The sequence below is a fragment of the Herpailurus yagouaroundi genome, unplaced genomic scaffold (assembly GCF_014898765.1).
Source record: "Herpailurus yagouaroundi ecotype Mexico unplaced genomic scaffold, PumYag 196, whole genome shotgun sequence".
NCBI lineage: Eukaryota > Metazoa > Chordata > Mammalia > Carnivora > Felidae > Herpailurus > Herpailurus yagouaroundi.
In genome coordinates, this window is record NW_024412427.1 from 36995727 (window position 1) to 37016450 (window position 20724).

Below are 20724 nucleotides of genomic sequence, written 5' to 3' on the forward strand. Positions count from 1 at the left end.
AAAAAAAAAAAAAAACTTTTAGATTTCTGAAATGCTGTAACATAATACCAACCAGTTGTTGACCATCTGCTCTGGGGATGCCATATTTTAATCATGTTGAACTTCAGAGATGAAAAAAAAAAAGTCAAACAAACTGTCCTTGGATAAGACTACAGTAGTGAAAGCAGAAAGCCACAGATGGGTACTCTGTGCTTTCTCCCCTCCACAAACAGTCTCTCCTGCCTCAGTTCCTGCTCCCCTTCCCCACCTCTACCCCTTATTCTAACCCACTGAAATCCACAAACCATGGAGAAGCCCAACTAAAATCATTATCAAAACATGAAAAAACAGATTCCAAAATGGCCCCAGAAGCATCTCTTATTGCTAAAGAAATACTCACTGTCCCCCACCCCCACCCTGAGGCGTGATATGGAGCAGCTCCATGGGATGGAAAGACTTCAGAGAGAAGTGGCCCAAGCTGGAGCTGTCCACCACGGTGCTGACTGTGCCGCAGTGTGCACATGTTCTACCTCATACTTAGGAGCCCAGGAATGAACGTGGCTGCCAACATCTGGAAAGGGATCTGAGCCCTCCCACGCCTATCAGGGCTGGTCAGAGGTCAGCATGGCTCGCCTTTGTGGTTTTCTGGAACTCAGCGTTGGTGTTGGTGTGTTAACACTTCCCACTTTCCACAGCAGTACCTTCTAAGCCCATTGCACAAAAAGCAAAGCATGTTGCAGACTGGAGTCCAGTTATAATGACTGAGCCAGGGCCCTTACCTCTGTGCATCATTTGTCTTTTCTGCAGCTTCAAGCTCTTGCTGAATCCTTCCCAGCTCATTTTTCAACAATGTATTTTCTTCAGAAAGCCTATCCAACTCGATTCTGCATGAAAAATTGAAAAAAAGAAGCTGGGGACTTCAGGAGCTGGCCACATGCAGTCCACATGAGTCTGGTCTTGCAGCTGGAAGTCATGGTGATCTTGCATCATCCCTGGATGATGGCACAGGGCACACTGTTATTTTTTCTATGCACAGCTAACATGCTATGGTTTGCATCTCCTAAGCAATAAGCTACAGAAAATAAAGCTTTCTTACCTTCTAAAACAGTCACACAATCAACAACTCACTAATGTATTCAGCACCTTGGTTCTGTTTATGTTTATAGGGAATCTGTTACTGCATCTTACAACCACTAACTGCAATAGGAGTATGCTCACAGTTGGTATGAATGCACAACTGTGGAGGCTGTGTGTCCTCAGGTTACGGCAAAGGATATTCATCTCCCACCAAGGAACTCTGACATAGAGCTCAGGAACATAAGGAATCAGAAGACCAAAACACATTTTCCTTTTTAGTGAGAGCTCCCCTCATTGTACACTCTGAGGTCAACACTAGGGAGGAGAAACTGGGAAGATGTCCACATTAGTGGGCATCATACCTGACACAAGGTAGAGGCCTCAATGGAAAGAAGCAAGCATGAACAGTTACCACATGAACCATGTCTGCCTGGAGCCACTTTTGCTCTCTTATAACTTAGAGGTCTCCACTAATGTAACACTAGTGACGTATGATAGATGAGCAATTTACCAGTAAAGATCATGAAAGAGACAGCTTAAAACCCATATTTGCTGGACAAGAAATTTATTCTTCAGGGGTGCCTGGGTGGCTCAGTCGGTTGAGCGTCTGGTTTTAACTCAGGTCATGATCTCGTAGTTTGTGGGTCCTAACCCCAAACTGGGTTCTGTGCTGACAGCTCAGAGCCTGGAGTCTGCTTCGGATTGTGCGTCTCCCTCTTTCTCTATTCCTACCCCACTTGTTCTCTCTCTCTCTCTCTCTCTCTCTCTCTCTCTCAAAACATAAACAAACATTTAAAAAAAAAGAAAGAAATTTATTCTTAGTAGATACTGGTCTGGTTGACATTTATTTCCCCCATTGGTCCTTATCTGGCATTAGCTTCTAATTGTTTTAAGCGAAAAATACTCAAAGCCATGTGATCTTGTCATGTTCATTTTATGTAATATGCTTATAATACCAAGCATAAATGTCTTCTTAATAAGCATAAATATGACTTCATTTTATCTCATGAGAAACTAACGGGAAAAATAAGGAAAGGTTAATTATTGGAATTTTTAAAGCAGTAAAAGGTTTTAAGCAGGGGAGTGAAACAAATGAGGTCTGTGTTTGGAAAGTACCATTCTGACTCCAGAATGGGAAAAAAATTGATTCAGTGCAGATGGGGGGGGGGAGGGGTGGGCGGAAGGGGGGCAGTTCCCACTTAAAGCTTCCTGGACCTCAGATAAACTGATGGTGTCCTATCCTATCCACCTCACCACACCAAGCAATTAGAGAAGTGTGAGGCTGATCATATAATGGGTGATTGTCCTCACAGATGGTAATGGAAACCTCCAAGGGCCCTCTAACAAAATAAAAACCTGGAAGCTGAAACCCCAGCTTTAAGTATTAAGCAACACAAAGATAGAGTTACCCTGAGGCCAATGCCTATGTCAGCACTGCCATCAGCAGCATGGACTCCTGCATTAAGCCAGTGCCCTAAAAGGAGGTTAAAGTGGCCCTGGATTGGGAGGCTTTCAATTCTCAGCAAATGCAATACCTACCCTTTCTGCAGAAAGCACCCTACTATGGCTCCTGAGATTCCCAGTGATTAACATCATGTAAACATTAGCTTACAAAGATCACCACAACATACATGGAAAAAAGCTGCCTCTGAGAGGTAGCAGAAGCAAAACAACAGAATTAGATCCCATAGGAACCTCAGATATTGGAATTACCAGACACAAACTAGAGATAAATATTAGAAAATGTTTATGCAAATAAAAGATGGAAATAAAAAAATAAATAAGTAACAAATACCTATCAAAAATGATCAGACCAAACAGGACAAAATAGGATTTTTGGAAATGAAAAAAAAAAGGCAATGTCAAACTAAAACCTCATTGAATGGGTTAAACGGCAGATTTAGATAAAGCTGAAGGAAGAATTACTGATATGGAACACAGAAATGGGGAAAAAAAACACCCAGAATGAGACAAGTGAGAAAAGAAGATATGGAAGGGAAGAAATGGAGGGAAAGTGAAAAGCTCTAACATCATACATCTAATTGTAGAGCAAGAGGAAAATCCATGTTTTAAAAATAATGGCTGGAAGGGGCGCCTAGATGCCTCAGTTGGTTGTGTCTGACTCTTGATCTCAGCTCAGGTCTTGATCTCAGGATAAGTTCAAACCCCACAATGAGCTCCATGCTGGATGTGAAGTCTACTTAAAGAATAATAAACTGAGGGTTGACGGGGGGTGGGTGGGGGTAGGTGAGGAGTATTGAGGAGGGCACCTGTTGGGATGAGCACTTGGTGTTGTATGGAAACCAATTTGACAATACATTTCATATTAAAAAAAAGAATAAATAAATAATGGCTGGAAGTTTTTCATAAGACACAAATTCAATGGGCACAATGCTTTTCTAAATACAGTAGGTAGAAGAAAACCACACCTATGCCCTATCACCTGACAATTCCATTCTTAGGTACACTCCAACATAAATGTTCCAAAAGACATGGACAAGAACTTTCTTAGCAGTACTATTTGTGATGACCAAAACCTAAACTAAACACTACTCAAATTGCCTATCAACAAGTGAATGAGTAAATTGTAGTATATTCACATAACACTCCACAGCAATGAACCATATGAATGAGCTACAGCTATAAATCTTGAATCCTCCAGATGGGCCCAATGTAATCACAGGGTCCTTAAACGTGGAGGGAAGGGGCAGGATAGTGGGTATCAGAATGATGTGATGTAAGGCAGACTTGACCAGTCATCACTGTCTTTAGAGATGGAAGGGGGCCAAAAACAAGGAATGCAAACAGCCCACAGAAGCTAGAAAAGGCAAGAAGAGCAATTATCTTCTATAACTACAGGAAGGCAACCCTGCCAACATCTTAATTTTGGTCCAGTCATACCCATTTCCTTCTAAGCTCCAAAACTATAAAATAATAAATTGTGTTGTTTTAAGCCACTAACTTTGTGGTAATTTGTTACAGCAGCCATAGAAAATTAATACACATATACAGCAATAACTAAACAGAGTAGACTACTTAATGTCAACAGTGGAATCTTGAAGATACTGAATATGTTCAAAGGGCAGAGAACAGCCCTTAAATCTAGATTTGTGTTCCTAGGAACACTATCTTTCAAAAAAGAGGGAAATTTTGAGACATTTTCAGATAAACAGAAACTGAGGGAATTTACTCCAACAGAGTTTCACTAAGGGAACTTCTAAAGACTACACATTAGAAAGAAAAAGATCCTATAAAGAAGGCATGAGATATAAGAAGGAATCTAACCAAGGGGAAAATCAGGCATCCAAATGGAGGAATTCTGCAAAACACCTGGTCTTGATTTTTCAAAAACATCAATGTCCAAATTCCTAGAAACACACAGTATGCCAAAACTGACTCATGAAGAAATAAAAAATCTAATTGGACCTATGACTAGTTAGGAGATTGAGTTAGTTAATCAAACGACTTGCAACAAAGAAATGCCCAGGAGCTACCAGGATTCCTTGGTGAGTTCTACCACACATTTAAAGAAGAAAATGCTGGGGCGCCTGGGTGGCGCAGTCGGTTAAGCGTCCGACTTCAGCCAGGTCACGATCTCGCACTCCGTGAGTTTGAGCCCCGCGTCGGGCTCTGGGCTGATGGCTCAGAGCCTGGAGCCTGTTTCCGATTCTGTGTCTCCCTCTCTCTCTGCCCCTCCCCCGTTCATGCTCTGTCTCTCTCTGTCCCAAAAATAAATAAACGTTGAAAAAAAAAAAAAAGAAGAAAATGCTAATACTTCTCAAACTCTTCCAAAATTTGAGGAGGAGGGGACACTTCCTAATTCATTCCACAGGGCCAGCATTACTATGATATCAAAGCCCGATAAAGACAGTACAGGAAAACTAGAGACCAATATCCTTTACCAATATTGATGCTAAAATCCTCATAAAATACTAGCAATAATTATTGTTTAATAGGTACAGAGTTTCTGTTTGGAATGATGAAAAAGTTTTGGAAGTAGTCAGTGGTGATGACTGCACATTGTGTATACATGATGCCACCAAATTATATACTTAAAAGCAATTAAAATGGTTGATTTTACATTAGGTATATTTTACCATGATAAAAAAAAAGTCAACATCCACTGACAAAAAAATTAATAAAAAAAGATGGAAACACTCTTAGATTAAAGGATATGGGGCACCTGGGTGGCTCAGTCAGTTGAGCAACCAATTCTTGATTTCGGCTCAGGTCATGATCTCACAGTTCATGGGATCAAGCCCCATGCTCGAGCATGCATGCTCTCTCTCTCTCTCTCTCTCTCTCAATAAGTAAACTTTTTAAAAAAGGATATTAAAGAGATATGATTAACTAAATGCATGGCCTGATCCTTGATTAGATATAGGTTGAGTGAACAATCTAGAAAGAACATACCAAAACAACTGGTGAAATCTGGATGTAGAGTGCAAATTAAAAATAGCAGCATATTCATGCTAAATTTCCCATATGTGATAATGATCCTGTGGATATGCAGGAGAATGTCCTTGTTCTTACAGAACAACATGTTGAAACATTTAGCAGTAAAGAGTCATAATGTCTGCAATTATCTCCAATGATTCAGAAAATATTTTAAAAGGGTATGTGTAGATTTGTGTGTGTGTAGAGCAAAATAGCAATAGGAGAGGTGACTGTGGATAAATTTAACCCTGTGGATATTCAGGTTACTCCTGCTATTCTCTAAAATACTGGCAGAAATTCTTTCACAATCCAAATCTGGTTGTGTATCTCTCTGCACTTTGCTTTCTTTTATGATAAAGGCCCAAATCTTCACCATGGCCTTCAAGATCCTGTAAGTCTGAGTTCTGCCCAACCTGTGAGCCTACAACTGCTGTGGGTTTGGAAGGTGGTCACACGTGTTTACTTACAAATGGCCACAAGGCCAACACACTGGGAGTTGTGGCCAAGGGTCTCCTGGCTAGTGTTGGGGCCAGACCTCCCCTCACAGAGCAGGAGCTGGGACTGGGGACCCAGCATTGGGGTTGGAGGGATGCCAATGAGCTCAGCAAGCACCTGCATGTTGCTGAGCCTGGTAGATTCCTTCAAGGCTGGTTTTGTGTGAACCGGCCTCTCAAGGGCTTCAGAGACAGGTGTTCCTCTCTCCTTCCAGGATTCTTCCCCTAAAAATGCAGCCCCTTGGTTTCCCCTTCCTCTGTGGGATCCTTCCTCAATTCTCCACCCACCACACTCTGCGAAAGACACCACAGGCTCCTCATGTGTAACTGAATCCTGCCCTCCCCACTTCTTGGTCAGTGGCATTTCTGGGGAGTCCTCTGATTGCTCTGTGACCCATTTCCAACACCTTGTGTATATCCCATCCTCCTATAACTGATCAACTTGGCCTCCACACCCCTGCCAGTCAACTTCCTACACCTCTGATGCCATCACTCTGGTCCCCAGCCACTGTCACCTCTTGCCTGGACAGCTGTAATATCCACCTCCCCCTGCCCTCTGCCGGCCTCCGCATTGCCTTTATACCCACCCCACAGTCCCTGCAATATGCTCTTCTCAGTCTTCCTGGATACCTGAGAGCACCTTTCCACAGCTGCCTGGCTCAGAGCCCCAGCAGCCTGCCCCCTGAAAATCCTTCCCCTGCCCACGAGAGCTGGCTCCCATCTACATTCCCCCCTCTGCACAGTTATCTTCTCGTTCCCCAAAGCCTTCTAACCTGGGCCAAGCCTGCTTCTGCCCCAGTGCCTCCCCTGCCTTCCCAGACCTGACCCCCCACCTCCCAGAAAACTATCAGCTTGAATTTTGGTTGGTCATTTCTATACATTCACCTAGGCTTTCAGCATATGTGCACATGTCTCTGGAAAATGTACATGGTTTCAGCAGCATGGCCTCTAAGTTTCCTCATCCTTGAAACATGGTAACACATTTCTTCCTGACACTTGGACATGCAGGAAGCATGGTGCCTCCCTCATGGGCTGAAAGCTGTTAACATCTGTTCTGCTCTTTGCTACAATCCCTAGCTGCACTGCCACACAGAAGATGCCCCATAAACACTGTCAAAAGACCCTGCTGAGACTACAGCTGTGACTATAGTTATAGGGTCAACAGGTGGGGAGTGCAGACCAGGAAAAGCAGAGAGAGGGGCAGCCTTCTGACTCAGGCCAGTGAGCAGCAGACTACTTGGCACTGGGCTGGGGAATCTGGACAGCACAGGTGTGGGCACACGCACCTGTCCATGGGGAGGTGTCCGAGAGGAACGGCACAGTGAGATTCAAGGCTCTTGGCTGCTTCTGTGCCCAAGGCCCTGGGTGTGCCTGGAGCCTACCATGGACTCATGCACAGAACAGGCCCCCACAGTGTGTCCATAGGGCCGGAGACCAGCCCCTGTGGGGGGCTTGCTATGAAGAAGTTGGGATAGTAAGTGCATGTTCTACACTCATTTTGTGCTCAGTGGCCCACTGGAGACATGGCACCATGGCAACTTGATGGATAAGGAAATTTAGAAGTCAGGCCACCACAAACAAGGTGCTACATGGCTCAGAGACACCCACCTAAGAGGCTGCACATCAAGCAATGTCTATAAACTGATAAACAGCCCCTTCAGGACAGCTATCTCTGAGAGGAGAGAGGAGGCTTAGCAATGGTGCCTAGGGACTTATAGCTATGCTCATAATTTTTTGTCAGCTGGGTGGTGCACTGACATTTATTCTGTTTGGTTTAACATAAATCCCAACTCTCCTTTTTTTTTTCCAAGGAAGCTACCCCACCATAGTCACCCAGACCCAGAAGCTGGTGCCTGAGCTGGAATGCAGGTCTCACCACACACCTGTGACCACATTCCAAGACAGACCCAAGTCACCTACTTGGACAAGTGACACAATACTTGACAGAGCCTCCATTTCCACAGGAAGTGGACCCCTCACAGGTGTGCTGTGTAGGGGTTAATGGGACTAAATGACACTTCACACAGAGCACTGACCATATCACGTGGCTGTGCCTGGCATGCAAGTACCTATAACCTCTCCCAGGGCAGCCATCAGTCTCCTAAGGAACCAGAAAAGCATCTAAGACCATGTGCTGCCGCATCTGGAAAAGCTTAGTTTCTAGAATTCTAGGTTTCTGAGAAAGAACATGTGTCAGCCTGAGTCCCCCAGGGGATCCTGGGAAGGAGGAGGGCCTGGATGCACACCTGGGTGTTCTCTGCACTTTGCCCACAGACCAACATCTCCAGGACACCATCCCACCTTGAGGCTTCCCCTGGAGAGGAATCAACTGCAGCAGCATCTTGAAACCCCCTGAGCACTCACAACCCACCCCAGCCTCCCAGAAGGTGCCAGGGCTGCCTGGATGGCTGCTGGCCTCCTCTGTTGCTCTACTTAGAAAGCACAGGAACTTGCAGTTCAAGGACAGTGCCTGGCACATGTGCTGGTGGGGCAAAGTAGTAGGTCCTGCTCAAAGTCAGCAGGAAGAGGGTTCAGGTGACCCAGAATTGAAGTGGGGCTCTAAACACAGTCTGTCTTTGTCTTTGCGAGATCAGCAAGAACTTCCTAAGGAAGACCAGGGGACACCAGTCAGCTTAGCTGCCCAGAATGACCCAGCTCTGCCCCCGCCCACTCGTTGGTTATCTGGTGACCTGTGGGATGCCCAGGGTCAGGGATGGGCTTATGACCGATGCACAGGCACAAGAGTTACATAACCCCCATCAGCAGCTGTCATGAAACCCATGTGGGGGGGGGGGCAGTGGTAGAGGTTAGAAGGTGTAGCTAGGCATTCTAAGAATGTTTAGAAACCAAACCTGTTGTTCTCTCTTGCATCTGCTTCTTTCTCAAGAGCCCAAACGACATACTCCAGCTGTAGCAGTTTGGTTTTCATGCCATCCTTCTCTTGCTCCAGAGCCATGTTGGCCTCTTCCTCCTGCAGGACCTCAAGCTGTTCCTGCCTGGCTCCCTGGGGGTCAGCAAGGTGCAGGTGGGAGAACAAGGTGCCCTCCTTGGCCTTGTCACTGCTGTGCTGCAGCCCTTGCTCCAGGGTGCTGTTCCCACACCAGGCCTGTTCCTCCAAGGCCTGCCCTTGGCTCCCCATGGGGGCCAGCCCCCCACTCAGGTTCCCAGCTCGCTCAAGAATGGCTGGCTGCCTCTCAGTCTCTCCTCTGCCTGATGTTGGGGGCTGAGCTGGTGAGGCATCTCCCTCTGTTTTCCAGAGCAGCTCCTGGGCTTCAGGCTGATTCAGACCAGATGGGCCAATGGCAGGAGGTACCAGCTCCTCTAGGACTGCTTTCTTGTCCACCCCACGTTGATGCACTTGTAACCACCTCCCTGGGGGGGCAGAAGCTACCTCCTCAGGGTCAAGTACACCCTGACCATCCTCTCTGAGGCCAAGGTTCTCCAAGGACCCTCTGCAGTCCAAGGCAGGGTCTAGGGCTGGGCTCTGCCTGGGGTCCATATGGCACAAGTACCGGCCTGGCACATCCCTGTGCCTGGCTTGCCCATGGCCATGCCCAGCACCAGGTTCCTGCCACACCAGTGACTGCTCCCTCCTGCCTGCACAGAGGGGCATGGGGCCACCCATACCTTCTTGGTCATCACCTGCCACTGCTGGCCCATCCTTCAAGCAGGCCTGCAGCATGTCTTCTTCCTGCATAAGCTTTCCCATTTGCTTCCTACAGGCAAGCTCCAGTCTTTCCTTCTCCACGGCAGAGGACCTGCACGGTTGCATCTGCTCCTCACCTGTCAGCTCCTGCAGCTTTAGCTGCTGCCTTCCACAGAGTGGGAGGATCTCCTTCCCTTTGCCCTCCCTCCACTCCTTCTCCAGATCATGCTGCTCTATCACCTCATGGACTTGCAGCAGGTGTTTCTGCTCTTCCTTCTCCTGCTGAGGCTGCAGCGCTAAGTCCTTACAGTGGGCAGTCTGCTGTAAGGCTTCCGTCCTTGAGAGCTTGTGGTTCAACTCAACTTCTGCCTCTTTCCTACAGAAACAGAGCACATCACAGGCACTGTGGGTGTAGCTCCAGGCCCAGCCCTTCCTCCCAGGGTTGGAAAGGCCTCCTCAAAGGCTCTTCTTGTCCTGACTGCAAACCTCCTCTTTGCCTGACCTGTTCTGTCCCTTCATCTCCCATGCACCCCAGAGCTCCATCCATGCCCTGGGACCCTCCTTAGAGGGTCTATTGGAGGATCTCTTCAGTGGGGTTGGGTTCTACATATAGAAGCTGACATGAAGCCACTCACACAGATAACTTTTAGTGTAAGTTGATTATAATTAAATAGGATAAAATTCAGTACCTGAGTCATGCAGGCCACATGTCCAGGACTCAGTAACCACATGTGGCTCATAGCTGCCATCATGGACAGAGCAGACACAGGACGTGTCCCCTATCACAGGAAGTTCTAAGGATAGAACTTTAGTGGTCTAAAGCTTTAGTGAGCCATGTGAATCTTGCCCACAGTCAAAACTACCCTTGAAGATTTGGTAAGTTGCTGGAACCAGGACAGCCCCAGGAGAATGGGGTCCCAGCTGAGGTGGGGGCACTAAGGGCGCGTTCTCTGCTCCTGGCCAGTGCTGGCCTGAGGACAGGACATATGGTTGTATGTGGCTCCAGCTCCAGCCTGAGGAGGGGCCATGAGCAAGAAGGTCCTCCAGATGGACAGCACAGGATGGTGGGAGGGGCTACCCTGCACTGACCCCCCCCCCCGTTGCTGGTGGGGTCTAGAAGGACTTGGGTCAAGACCCTTATCACACAGCTCTGGGGTTTAAGAGAAAATAACTTAAAGCTCAGAAGAAGTACATGGCTTTAAAATGACCTTTATGGTCCTCTAGGAGAGGGATAGTTCCTGTCAGGCCTTAAGGGCCTGGGGCCCCTCCACTGTGTCATCTGGAGTGCAAGGAGGAGGGAACACCCACAGACTTGGAGAGCAGTCTGGTCTTTCACAGCACATCTCATGTATTTGAGCTACCCCCAATCATCAAGCCAAAGAAGGGGAAAGTGTACCCCACCCAGACTGGAGGGCGTGTTTCCATATACAGGTGGCAAACATCCTGCAATCAGGGGGTGACTGATGCCATGTGTACTCAGCTCCACCACTGGAACTCCACTGAGCCCTACACAGCCTCTCCATGAGGAGCGGAAGTACGGTGGGCCCCTCCACTGTGAGTAGTCAGATCAGCCCAGGGTCAACGTATGGGCGTGGTCATCCCCGCCTGAGCTGGGCGGGTCCAAGACTCCCCACAAGTCACAGAGGGGCTGACTAACCAGCACCATGGCTGAAATAACTAGTCATTCACTCTATTAAGTCAGACCCATATGGACATATGGGTATTTTTCACATAACTATGATACCGTTGGATACAAAATGCCATATTCGTTTTCCAAATAAAACTTTCCTCCTCTTTGCTCATATATTTTGACCTTTTCAAGAACCTCACTAACCCAAATTACTCGTCTTTCCCATGGTTTTAGGGCTTTTATACCTTTTATCCATCTCCTCATGTGTTATATAATACAACATCCTGGAAAATTAGAATGAGATATTAAATGAAGAACATTTAAGAACCTTTGCTATCAGCGAGTCTAAGGCAGAATTCTACAAGGAATTTTAACTCCTCTACTCTAGTTAACACATTTTTAATGCAAAGGAACAATCCTTATGATCCTATTCTTTCAATGCTCACCCACCTGCCCTGAGAAAAAGCACCCCGTTAGCAGGCACTGTGATTCTGAGCAGTTTGCCTAATGCAATTTCAAATTTGGGTTCTTGGCAAGAAACCCTAGATGTGAGATCCTGAAAGGACACGGCACCCAACCTGACTCGCTGAAGCTCCTTCCGATGCCTCTGGCGCTGCTCCTGCTTCAGTGGGTCCTGTTCCTGGGCCAGCCGCTGGGCTGGGCCAGATAGCGCCTGTGCACAGCACTGTCCCAACACTGCCCTCTCTGTCAAGGGGCTGTGGGAAGCCTGCTGGAGCTGGTCCTGCAGGCCTCGGATGAGCTCCTGAGACTTCATGAGCAGCACCTCCAGGTCGGCCCTCCTGCACTCCAACACACGGACCTCAAGCCTGAAGGTCTGCTGCATTTCCTCCCTCTCCTTTGCAAAGTCCCTTCTCATCACCTCCATTTCCCTTTCATAGGAATTTACCTGAGAAGAGAAACGTGAGCAGCAAAGATAAAGAGGTCCTGAGAATGACTTACCTTACAATGTGAAACAGAAATAACGGACTTCCAGGCACAACATCCAAAGAACTGGTGGCCGAGACCCGACAAAGTGCACAGGCTTGTGAGGGTAACAGCTATGCTAACGACAGTCAAGCCTCCCCCAGGGTGCAGTGTGGCTGTGGGCTTCTGTTGTCTTGCATAACCTTCACAAGGGCCCCAGGGGGCAGGTCCAGCAGGTGGGGAACAGAGGCTGGGACCATACCAGACCAGGTGCTTGGTCAGGCCTCTAAGGAGGGCAGAGAGTGAAACAACTGAGAGAACTGGGGAACCTTCCTGAGACCAGCAGGTGACTCTGAACATCCTTGAGGCAGGAGTTTCCAGCAAATGCATCCAGGGAGCCCAGGGCACAAGCGCAAGACATGTAATCCCACCTTGCTGCTACTCTTAACTCTGACAACAAATCATGAAAACAAGTCATGGATCCTGTCCCTTAACAAAACCCACTACAATCTGCTAACGGAGCAGGAGAGAAGTTTATCTAAGAAGACAGACTCAGCCAGGGTCCTGGCCACAAGGTCACAGAGTACCCCACAAGGGGCAATCCCAGGGTTGTTTCTGCTTAGAATACAGCCAGGAGGTGTTCTTCCCCTTCAGCAGAGTGAGCAGGGAAGTCTGGCCTTGTGCAACCCTTGTGAATTCGGGTACACATAACCTCATTCCCTCCCTTAATTGGTCTTTCCTTATCTCTTGCCTACTTCCAAAGAGGGTGTGAGGCAGAATGTACATTTTATTTTAAAACGTTTCCCCATAATCTTTTGTCCCCCGTAGCAGGCTTACTATGGGGCCCAGAGTCTAGGGCACACGTGTGCATGCGGAAACGTGCACTGCCAAGCGAAGCTTTCTAGCATGCAGCAGGAAGCCTCTCTGTGTCCCTGTGGCCATCCTCACTCCCTCTGACCTTGGTCTCCAGCTGGATCTTGAGGTCTTGGTAGTGTTCCTTCACCTGCTCCATCATTATCTCGGTTTCTAAACTCACTGGAATGCAATCACCCACAAATGAAGTGGTGCCTGCAAACGAGAAGACATTTCCATTTATGACCTGCCAAGGATGCCATGGGTCTATTCCTAGCCTTCCAATCTGACATCTGGACAGCACTGAGTATTCAGCCCAGCCTTCCTCCACCATGCCCCCCACCAAGCACAACCTTCCATGGGCACCTTCTGCAAAAGGAACGCAGTGCTGGTGGAGACAGCTGACCCTCAAAGGTTTCCACAAGCAATGTTATCTTGAGCTCTCAAAGTAGGAGCTCTTCAGAAATCAGGTCTCTTTGACCTAACACTCGTTCCTCAAAGATATAACCAGGAGGCTCCCTGCACGAACCATCAGGCCCTTGGATTCCCTAAAAGATGGCATACATGGTACTTTTACTACCCCCTGAATTCTGTTCCCGGATGATGCCAGGTACCCTGAGGAACTGGGAAGACAGACAAGGCACAGACTAACTTCTGGAGCAGTCAATGCTTTATGATGAGGCATTATGAGCCTATTTCTTCAATCTTTTTATCTTAGCTCCTCCATTTTCTTGGAGACTCTATGTTACTTACTTTTATATGATAATAATATGGAGTTTCAACAAATACATTAGGCATGGTAAATACTCATTGAGCAAAGCTTCTGACAGATCACAGGAAAGAGGACATAAGCGACTGCTTGTTCCAGATGACTTTTCTCACAGACCAACAATGTCAGATGTCCTTGCAGCTCATTTTGTGAGGCACCCATAGAACCACAAGCACCACCAGCACCCCCTGGGGCACCAGGCATTCCCAATGCTGTGTGTGTTGAGAGGCACACCAAAGAGTTGACTCAGAATGTGGGTTTTGGCTACTGCTCAGGTTTCATCTGTGTTGGGTCTGGGGCTGGGAAAGTGAAGGGAAATGACACACCCCTTAACTATTTTCCATGAAAACAAGTGACAGACTGAGAACCATGTGGTTGAGAGAAGTCAGGACAAGCATCTTAGGAAAGAAAGCAGCCTCTCCCTTGACAGCTAGAGCTGCCACATGGTTTTGGCTGAGCAGACCTGGGTGAAGGAACACCAGGCTGGAGTGGCTCCAGCTGGAAGCACTAATGGGACAGCCACCGTGATCCACACAGCCCTTCCCCCAAGACTCCCCTGTGGCAGCAGACAGACCCCCCCCCCTCCTTTGAAGGGACTGATGGAAACTGTGATCAGATGCGGGGGGTGGGGGGGGGCAAAGGGAAAGAGAAAGGGCTTTGGTGGGCAGATCAGTGATGACATAAAGCCAGAGGCTGCCTTTCAGTGCCACAACCCAAGGTCTTCTGGACAAGGGCCACCCAAGGTACAGGACACTAGCTCTGCTGCTCCCTGGGTTACAAGTTGGTGGCTCTTGACAAAGGTTCCATGCTCTGTGTATCCCGGGCTCCTTTCCAGGGACAAGTTCCTCCTTGTGGTCAGGCTGCCCACCTAGCCACATGTAACACTTACCTGAGGATGTGATAATGTCCAGTGTGCTGGCCATACCCCAACACCTCCCAGCTGAGGGCTGCAGACTACAAGTCATGGACTTGGAGCCATTAGACTCCACTAAAGAAGGCCTAAAGGGGCAAGGAAGCTGGACCCACATGCACAGAAAGCCCCACTCAGTTCCCCTTGGAGGGTCCCATGTTGGCTCTCTTAGGTACAAACTTTTTTTTCTGTTTTATGAAGTAAACAGCTTTAGGACAATATGGTAGCTCTGAGTGCTCTCAGGATTGCAGATGAGAACAAGATGCTCTCTGAGGGGCTGACTCTGCCTTGATACGCAGTCAGTGGAGGCAGCCAAGTGGCCAGAGGTAGGGAAGTCCTGGCGGTCCCCTTGTGTACTCCCACCAGCAGCATCATGCATGGAGCCATGGGCACCATGTGAACTTGCATGTTGCCGACTGCACACAACTGTAAGGAAAGGCGGCAACCAGCCAAACCCACCCTGTCCTCCAGAGGAACCACGGAAACCTCAGGGACAGCTGGGGCATCTGAACTCCCACCCCGCCCATTCTGGTCTCTAGTAGGAGGCAACAAGTTAAACACAGGGCACTGAGGTCTCCTGGTGTTTGGAGCTTGTCCCAAACCTCACAGGCTGAAGAGTTGGAGAGCAGGAAGACTTGATCTTTTTCTTTTTTTTTTTTAATTTTTTTTTTCAACGTTTTTTCATTTATTTATGGGACAGACAGAGACAGAGCATGAACGGGGGAGGGGCAGAGAGAGAGGGAGACACAGAATCGGAAACAGGCTCCAGGCTCCGAGCCATCAGCCCAGAGCCTGACGCGGGGCTCGAACTCACGGACCGTGAGATCGTGACCTGGCTAAAGTCGGACGCTTAACCGACTGCGCCACCCAGGCGCCCCGACTTGATCTTTTTCAAGTGACACCTTCAGCATCAGCTCTGTGCATGGGTACCAAGGTACCAAGGCCCCACCCCACCTTGACCCTTTCCACACATTCCAGGCAGTAAACATCAGCCCTATTCTGCCATGGTCCATGTGAGGCCTCTGTGAATATCGGAAGTCCCTGATGCATTTCACACAATCTAGCACTTTCCCTGAGAGCTGTTACAGACCTAAGACCAGACCTCATGCTCTGTTTGACCCCCAGCCTCTCCTCTCCTCCCTTCCCTTCCCTAAATGACTGTGTCCAACCATGCTGAACGATCACCCTGGGACATCTCTATGGATCCTCCCCACGACCCAAGGGGCTTACTAGGTCATGCCTGTCCTGAGGTCACTACAAGGTCATCATAACTTCACCATCTCTACCTAAATGGTAAAACCTTCACCCTCTTCTTCCCTTGAGACTCTGGATATTGTCCCTGGCCTTGGGTTATAGGCCATTCTCCCAAATGTGCTGGTCCAAAGGGGCTCATGACCCTCTGGAAGCCTGACATGCTGTGGAGCTGGCCCCCCCTCCTATAGAGTGCCCCTGGATCAGGGGGCAGCTCATGCAGTGGGGGCAGACAGATATCCATTGCCACCAGCCCCTGCTCTCCCACAGCAGAAGCACATAATCCCTTACCTCCCAGGACTGGGCTCCTACCTGCTGGGCCATGTCCAGAGAGCAGCCGTTCCTCTGGCTGTGCATGGGGATGGCCACGCCAACTCGGAGGCAGCTGTGCCCGCAGGCCTTCCAGTGCAGTTTGCAGCTCGTCGTTGTGGTCCTGCAGGTCCTACAGAGCAGAGCCAGACACCCCCTGCAGCCAATATGGCCACCTGAGGAGTGGTGAGGAGCACAGCAGTATGGAGCTGGCCCGCCCAGGGAGCAGCCAGGTGTCAGGCCCTGACTTCCAGCACACAACACTTAAACTGTATTCTAGCTTCCTAATGACAGGTGAGCCTAACGAAAGCTCTTCCTGACTTTCTTATGCTCTGCACCACTTTCAGGGCCGCTTCCTGACTTTCTTATGCTCTGCACCACTTTCAACCACTGGATACACAGGAGGGACTAAGAAAAAAAAAAAAGACTGAAGTGAAAATTGAGGAGGAATGTAGAAAATACAGAGAACCATTAATATTTGAAACTCTAGTGGTTTAAGACCATAATAATGTTGTGACGTGGGTGTGAGACAGCACTGTCTGGGATGTGTCCTGGGATTCTTTCCTTTCCTGTTGTTGAATTTCCAAGGGTTCTTTCTACAGCTACTGAGAAAAGAGAATACCAGGTGTTTCAGACCAAGGGCCACAAAGAAAAATGACTGTGTCAAACAGAAAGGATGGTGGGTGAGCATGCACATAGGTGGATGTGAGGGGATTTGAGGAGGAGGGGCCATGAAAGCTTCAGAGGAAGGGTCTCATTTATAACCAGCATAATTTTGTCCACACTTGAATGAAACACATCTCAACAAGCACACCCTGTCATCTGACTTTTAAAGGGCTAGAAAGGGTAGAGTTTATAGCTGCCTTCCTAGATGGTCCCACAGCTGCATGTGTTACCACATCCACTCATGACTCTGGATCTAAGTCCTCCTTCCCTGGAACCCCGGTGGGCCTGTGACTGACTAACCTGGAGGATAGCACAAGTGATGCTGTGTCTTCCAAGGATGCAGCTTTCAGCCATCTTCTTTTGGGACACTCCCAAAAGTGCATCCAAGGCCACATGGAGAGGATTCAGGGCCCAGCCCATGGCATACCTCTCACAAGGCTCCACACATTCCTCTCTGTCTTGTCTTTTTAAAAAAATTTTAATTTAATTTAATTGTTTTATTTTTAATTTTTATTTTATTTTTAATATGAAATTTATTGTCAAATTGGTTTCCATACAACACCCAGTGCTCATCCCAAAAGGTGCCCTCCTCAATACCCATCACCCACCCTCCCCTACCTCCCACCCCCCATCAACCCTCAGTTTGTTCTCAGTTTTTAAGAGTCTCTTATGGTTTGGCTCCCTCCCTCTCTAACCTCTCTTTTTTTTTTCCCTTCCCCTCCCCCATGGTCTTCTGTTAAGTTTCTCAGAATCCACATAGGAGTGAAAACATGGTATCTGTCTTTCCCTGTATGACTTATTTCATTTAGCATAACACTCTCCAGTTCCATCCATGTTGCTACAAAAGGCCATATTTCATTCTTTCTCATTGCCATGTAGTATTCCATTGTGTATATAAACCACAGCTTCTTTATCCATTCATCAGTTGTTGGACATTTAGGATCTTTCCATAATTTGGCTATTGTTGAGAGTGCTGCTATAAACACTGGGGTACAAGTGCCCCTATGCATCAGCACTCCTGTATCTCTTGGGTAATTCCTAGCAGTGCTATTGCTGGGTCATAGGGTAGATCTAGTTTTAATTTTTTGAGGAACCTCCACACTGTTTTCCAGAGCGGCTGCACCAGTTTGCATTCCCACCAACAGTGCAAGAGGGTTTCTGCTTCTCCATATCCTCACGAGCATCTGTAGTCTCCTGATTTGTTCATTTTAGCCACTCTGACTGGTGTGAGGTAGTATCTGAGTGTGGTTTTGATTTGTATTTCCCTGAGGAGGAGCAACGTTGAGCATCTTTTCATGTGCCTGTTGGCCATCTGGATGTCTTCTTTAGAGAAGTGTCTATTCATGTTTTCTGCCCATTTCTTCACTGGTTTATTTGTTTTTTGGGTACGGAGTTTGGTGTGCTCTTTATAGATTTTGGATACTAGCCCTTTGTCCGATATGTCATTTGCAAATATCTTTTCCCATTCTGTTGGTTGCCTTTTAGTTTTGTTCCTCTCTGGTTTTTGAATGCTATTTGAGTTTCCTCTCCAAGCAGCTCTCACTGAATAAACCTAATCTTAATAAAACTGGTCTTATTGGCCATCGCCTGGTCTGTAACTGCATCTCCCCTGGAGAAGAATCCTCTTATTGGCAATTCTAGGCAGCAGGAGAAGGGACAGGCTCTGCATAGATGCTGTAAGACCCTTCACAAAGGGTCACTGTACCTCATTCAGAAGCTCCTGGGCAAATATAAGAGTTTCCCGATGGAAAGAGCAACTCTGGGGGGAGAAGGGCAGGGCTAGCAAGTTAGAGCTCTGGGGCAAGTCTGCAGAGCAGAGCATGTACACAGCCTGGTTGCTGACACAGCCTGTGATCACTGCTGCTCTAGCTTTGGCATATCTAAGATGGCAGTGCTCACCACACAGGCCACCAAGCAGCTCAGGTATGGTCAGTCTGAACCAACATGGCTGTAGCCTAAAATCTACACTGAATTTCAAAGACTGGATTCCAAAAACAGGATGTAAAATATCTCATTAAAAATTTGCTTATATTGGGGCACCTAGGTGGCTCTGTTGGTTAAGTGTCCAACTCTTGATTTTGGCTCAGGTCATGATATCACAGTTTCATGAGTTCAAGCTCCACATCTTGCTCTGCACTGACTGTGGAGCCTGCTTGGGATTCTCTCCTCTCCCCCTCTCTCTGCCCCTCCCCCCACTCGTGCTCTGTCTCTGTCAAAATAAATAAACTTAAAAAATTGCTTATATTGATTATATGTTGAAATGATAATTGTGTGGATATAATGGATTACATGTTACTAAAATTATTTCTTTTTATATGTTTCAGTATGCCTACAGAAAAACTTAAAATTACATGTGTACCTTGTATTGAGTATTCTGAGAATATACACATATCCCATAAATTCAGCAGTACCAGAAAACAGGTTCTCTTAGGTGCTATGCTAGCCATAGACTTCTTTGCTCTCAAGACAGAGCAGGGAATGTGCTCAGTTCTAACTGATGAGGGTGACATGTGCCATCCTAGGCACCAGCCATGGGCTTCAGCTCTATACAGTGGGTGTCTGGTGGGGCTGGGGAACCAGGTGCCTGTTTATTTTCACATGGACTCACATTTACTGGGTGTGCCTATGGGTGCCAAAGACAGTTATAGGGCGTTATTGCACCAGCCAGGAAAGGCAACAAGGCCATTGCCCTGATATGGCAGCATGAAGGGTCCAAGGGGAGGGTGGGATTTCAACAGCAGCACTGGAAAGTGCCAGAGAGGAAGATGGTGCCAGCAGGTTGGCTGGGACTACAAGCTGGGCCTGAGTATGTATATATATAAGTGGGGGAAGGAGGGGGGCAGATAAAGAACCACCTAAGATGGGCAATGGTGGGGACATCTGTTAGGGGTTGTTGTGTGTCTCAATCCATTCGGGCTTCTATAACAAATTTCCACAGACAGGGTTCATAAGTAACAGAAATTTAGTTCTCATAGTTCTGAGACTAGAAGTCCATGATCAAGGTGCTGACAGATATAGTGTCTGGTGAGGGCTTCCTTGTTGGTAGTTGGTGGTCTTTTCCTGTCCCATGGTGGAACAGATGGGGGAGTTCTCTGGGGTCCCTTATACAAATCACTAATACCTTTCACTGGGCTCCACCCTTATGACCTAATCATCCCCAAAGGCCCTACCTCCTAACATTGTCACACTGGGAGCACAAGCTACAACATAAGAATTTGAGGAAACACAAGCATTCCATCTGTAACAGTGTGGAAATGAGGGAAGGGAAAATCTGCATTTGGGGTGTCTGACCAAGGACACACTCCTCCATTATAGTGTCCACCCAAAGCAACAGCAGAAACATGAAATCACAGAGAACACTGATTAACATTCACACTCCCCTTTAATCAAAGGCAGCCTCGCCAACAAAATTAAGATTGAGAAAGACATAACAAAAAGCTAAAATGACAGTTAAATAGGGAGAGGATTTGGCAACAAGGGAAAGCACAGTCTCACTGCTAACAAATATCCTGGTTACAAAGTACAGGGAAATGCAGAGCAGTGACTTTGGAAAGGTTGGGTGACACACCACGGGGAAGGTTGAAAGTTGCCTCTACCTCTGGAGACTGACTCTAAAAACACCATTAGCCAGGGGGGCTCCTGGGTGGCTTAGTTGGTTAAGTGTCCCAACTTCAGCTCAGGTTGTGATCTCACTGCTTATGAGTTCGAGCCCCGCATCAGGCTCTGTGCTGACAGCTTGGAGCCTGCTTTGAATTCTGTCTCCATTTCCCTGCCCTCTCC

General features: G+C 47.6%; 1 protein-coding gene across 2 annotated transcripts in view; it reads right to left on the minus strand.

Annotated features, from left to right (window-relative positions):
- NINL (ninein like) overlaps positions 1 to 20724 on the minus strand; it is a 182216-nt gene that overhangs the window by 41771 nt on the left and 119721 nt on the right. Inside the window, exons 15-20 of one of the 2 annotated variants that reach the window (XM_040447922.1) lie at positions 16282 to 16411; positions 13146 to 13255; positions 11842 to 12170; positions 11509 to 11547; positions 8840 to 10009; positions 759 to 863 (exon numbers count right to left, since the gene is read on the minus strand). In XM_040447922.1, coding sequence (XP_040303856.1) covers positions 759 to 863; positions 8840 to 10009; positions 11509 to 11547; positions 11842 to 12170; positions 13146 to 13255; positions 16282 to 16411 — 1883 coding nt within the window. The remainder of the gene's footprint in view (positions 1 to 758; positions 864 to 8839; positions 10010 to 11508; positions 11548 to 11841; positions 12171 to 13145; positions 13256 to 16281; positions 16412 to 20724) is intronic. The other variant, XM_040447923.1, reaches the window with a different exon arrangement.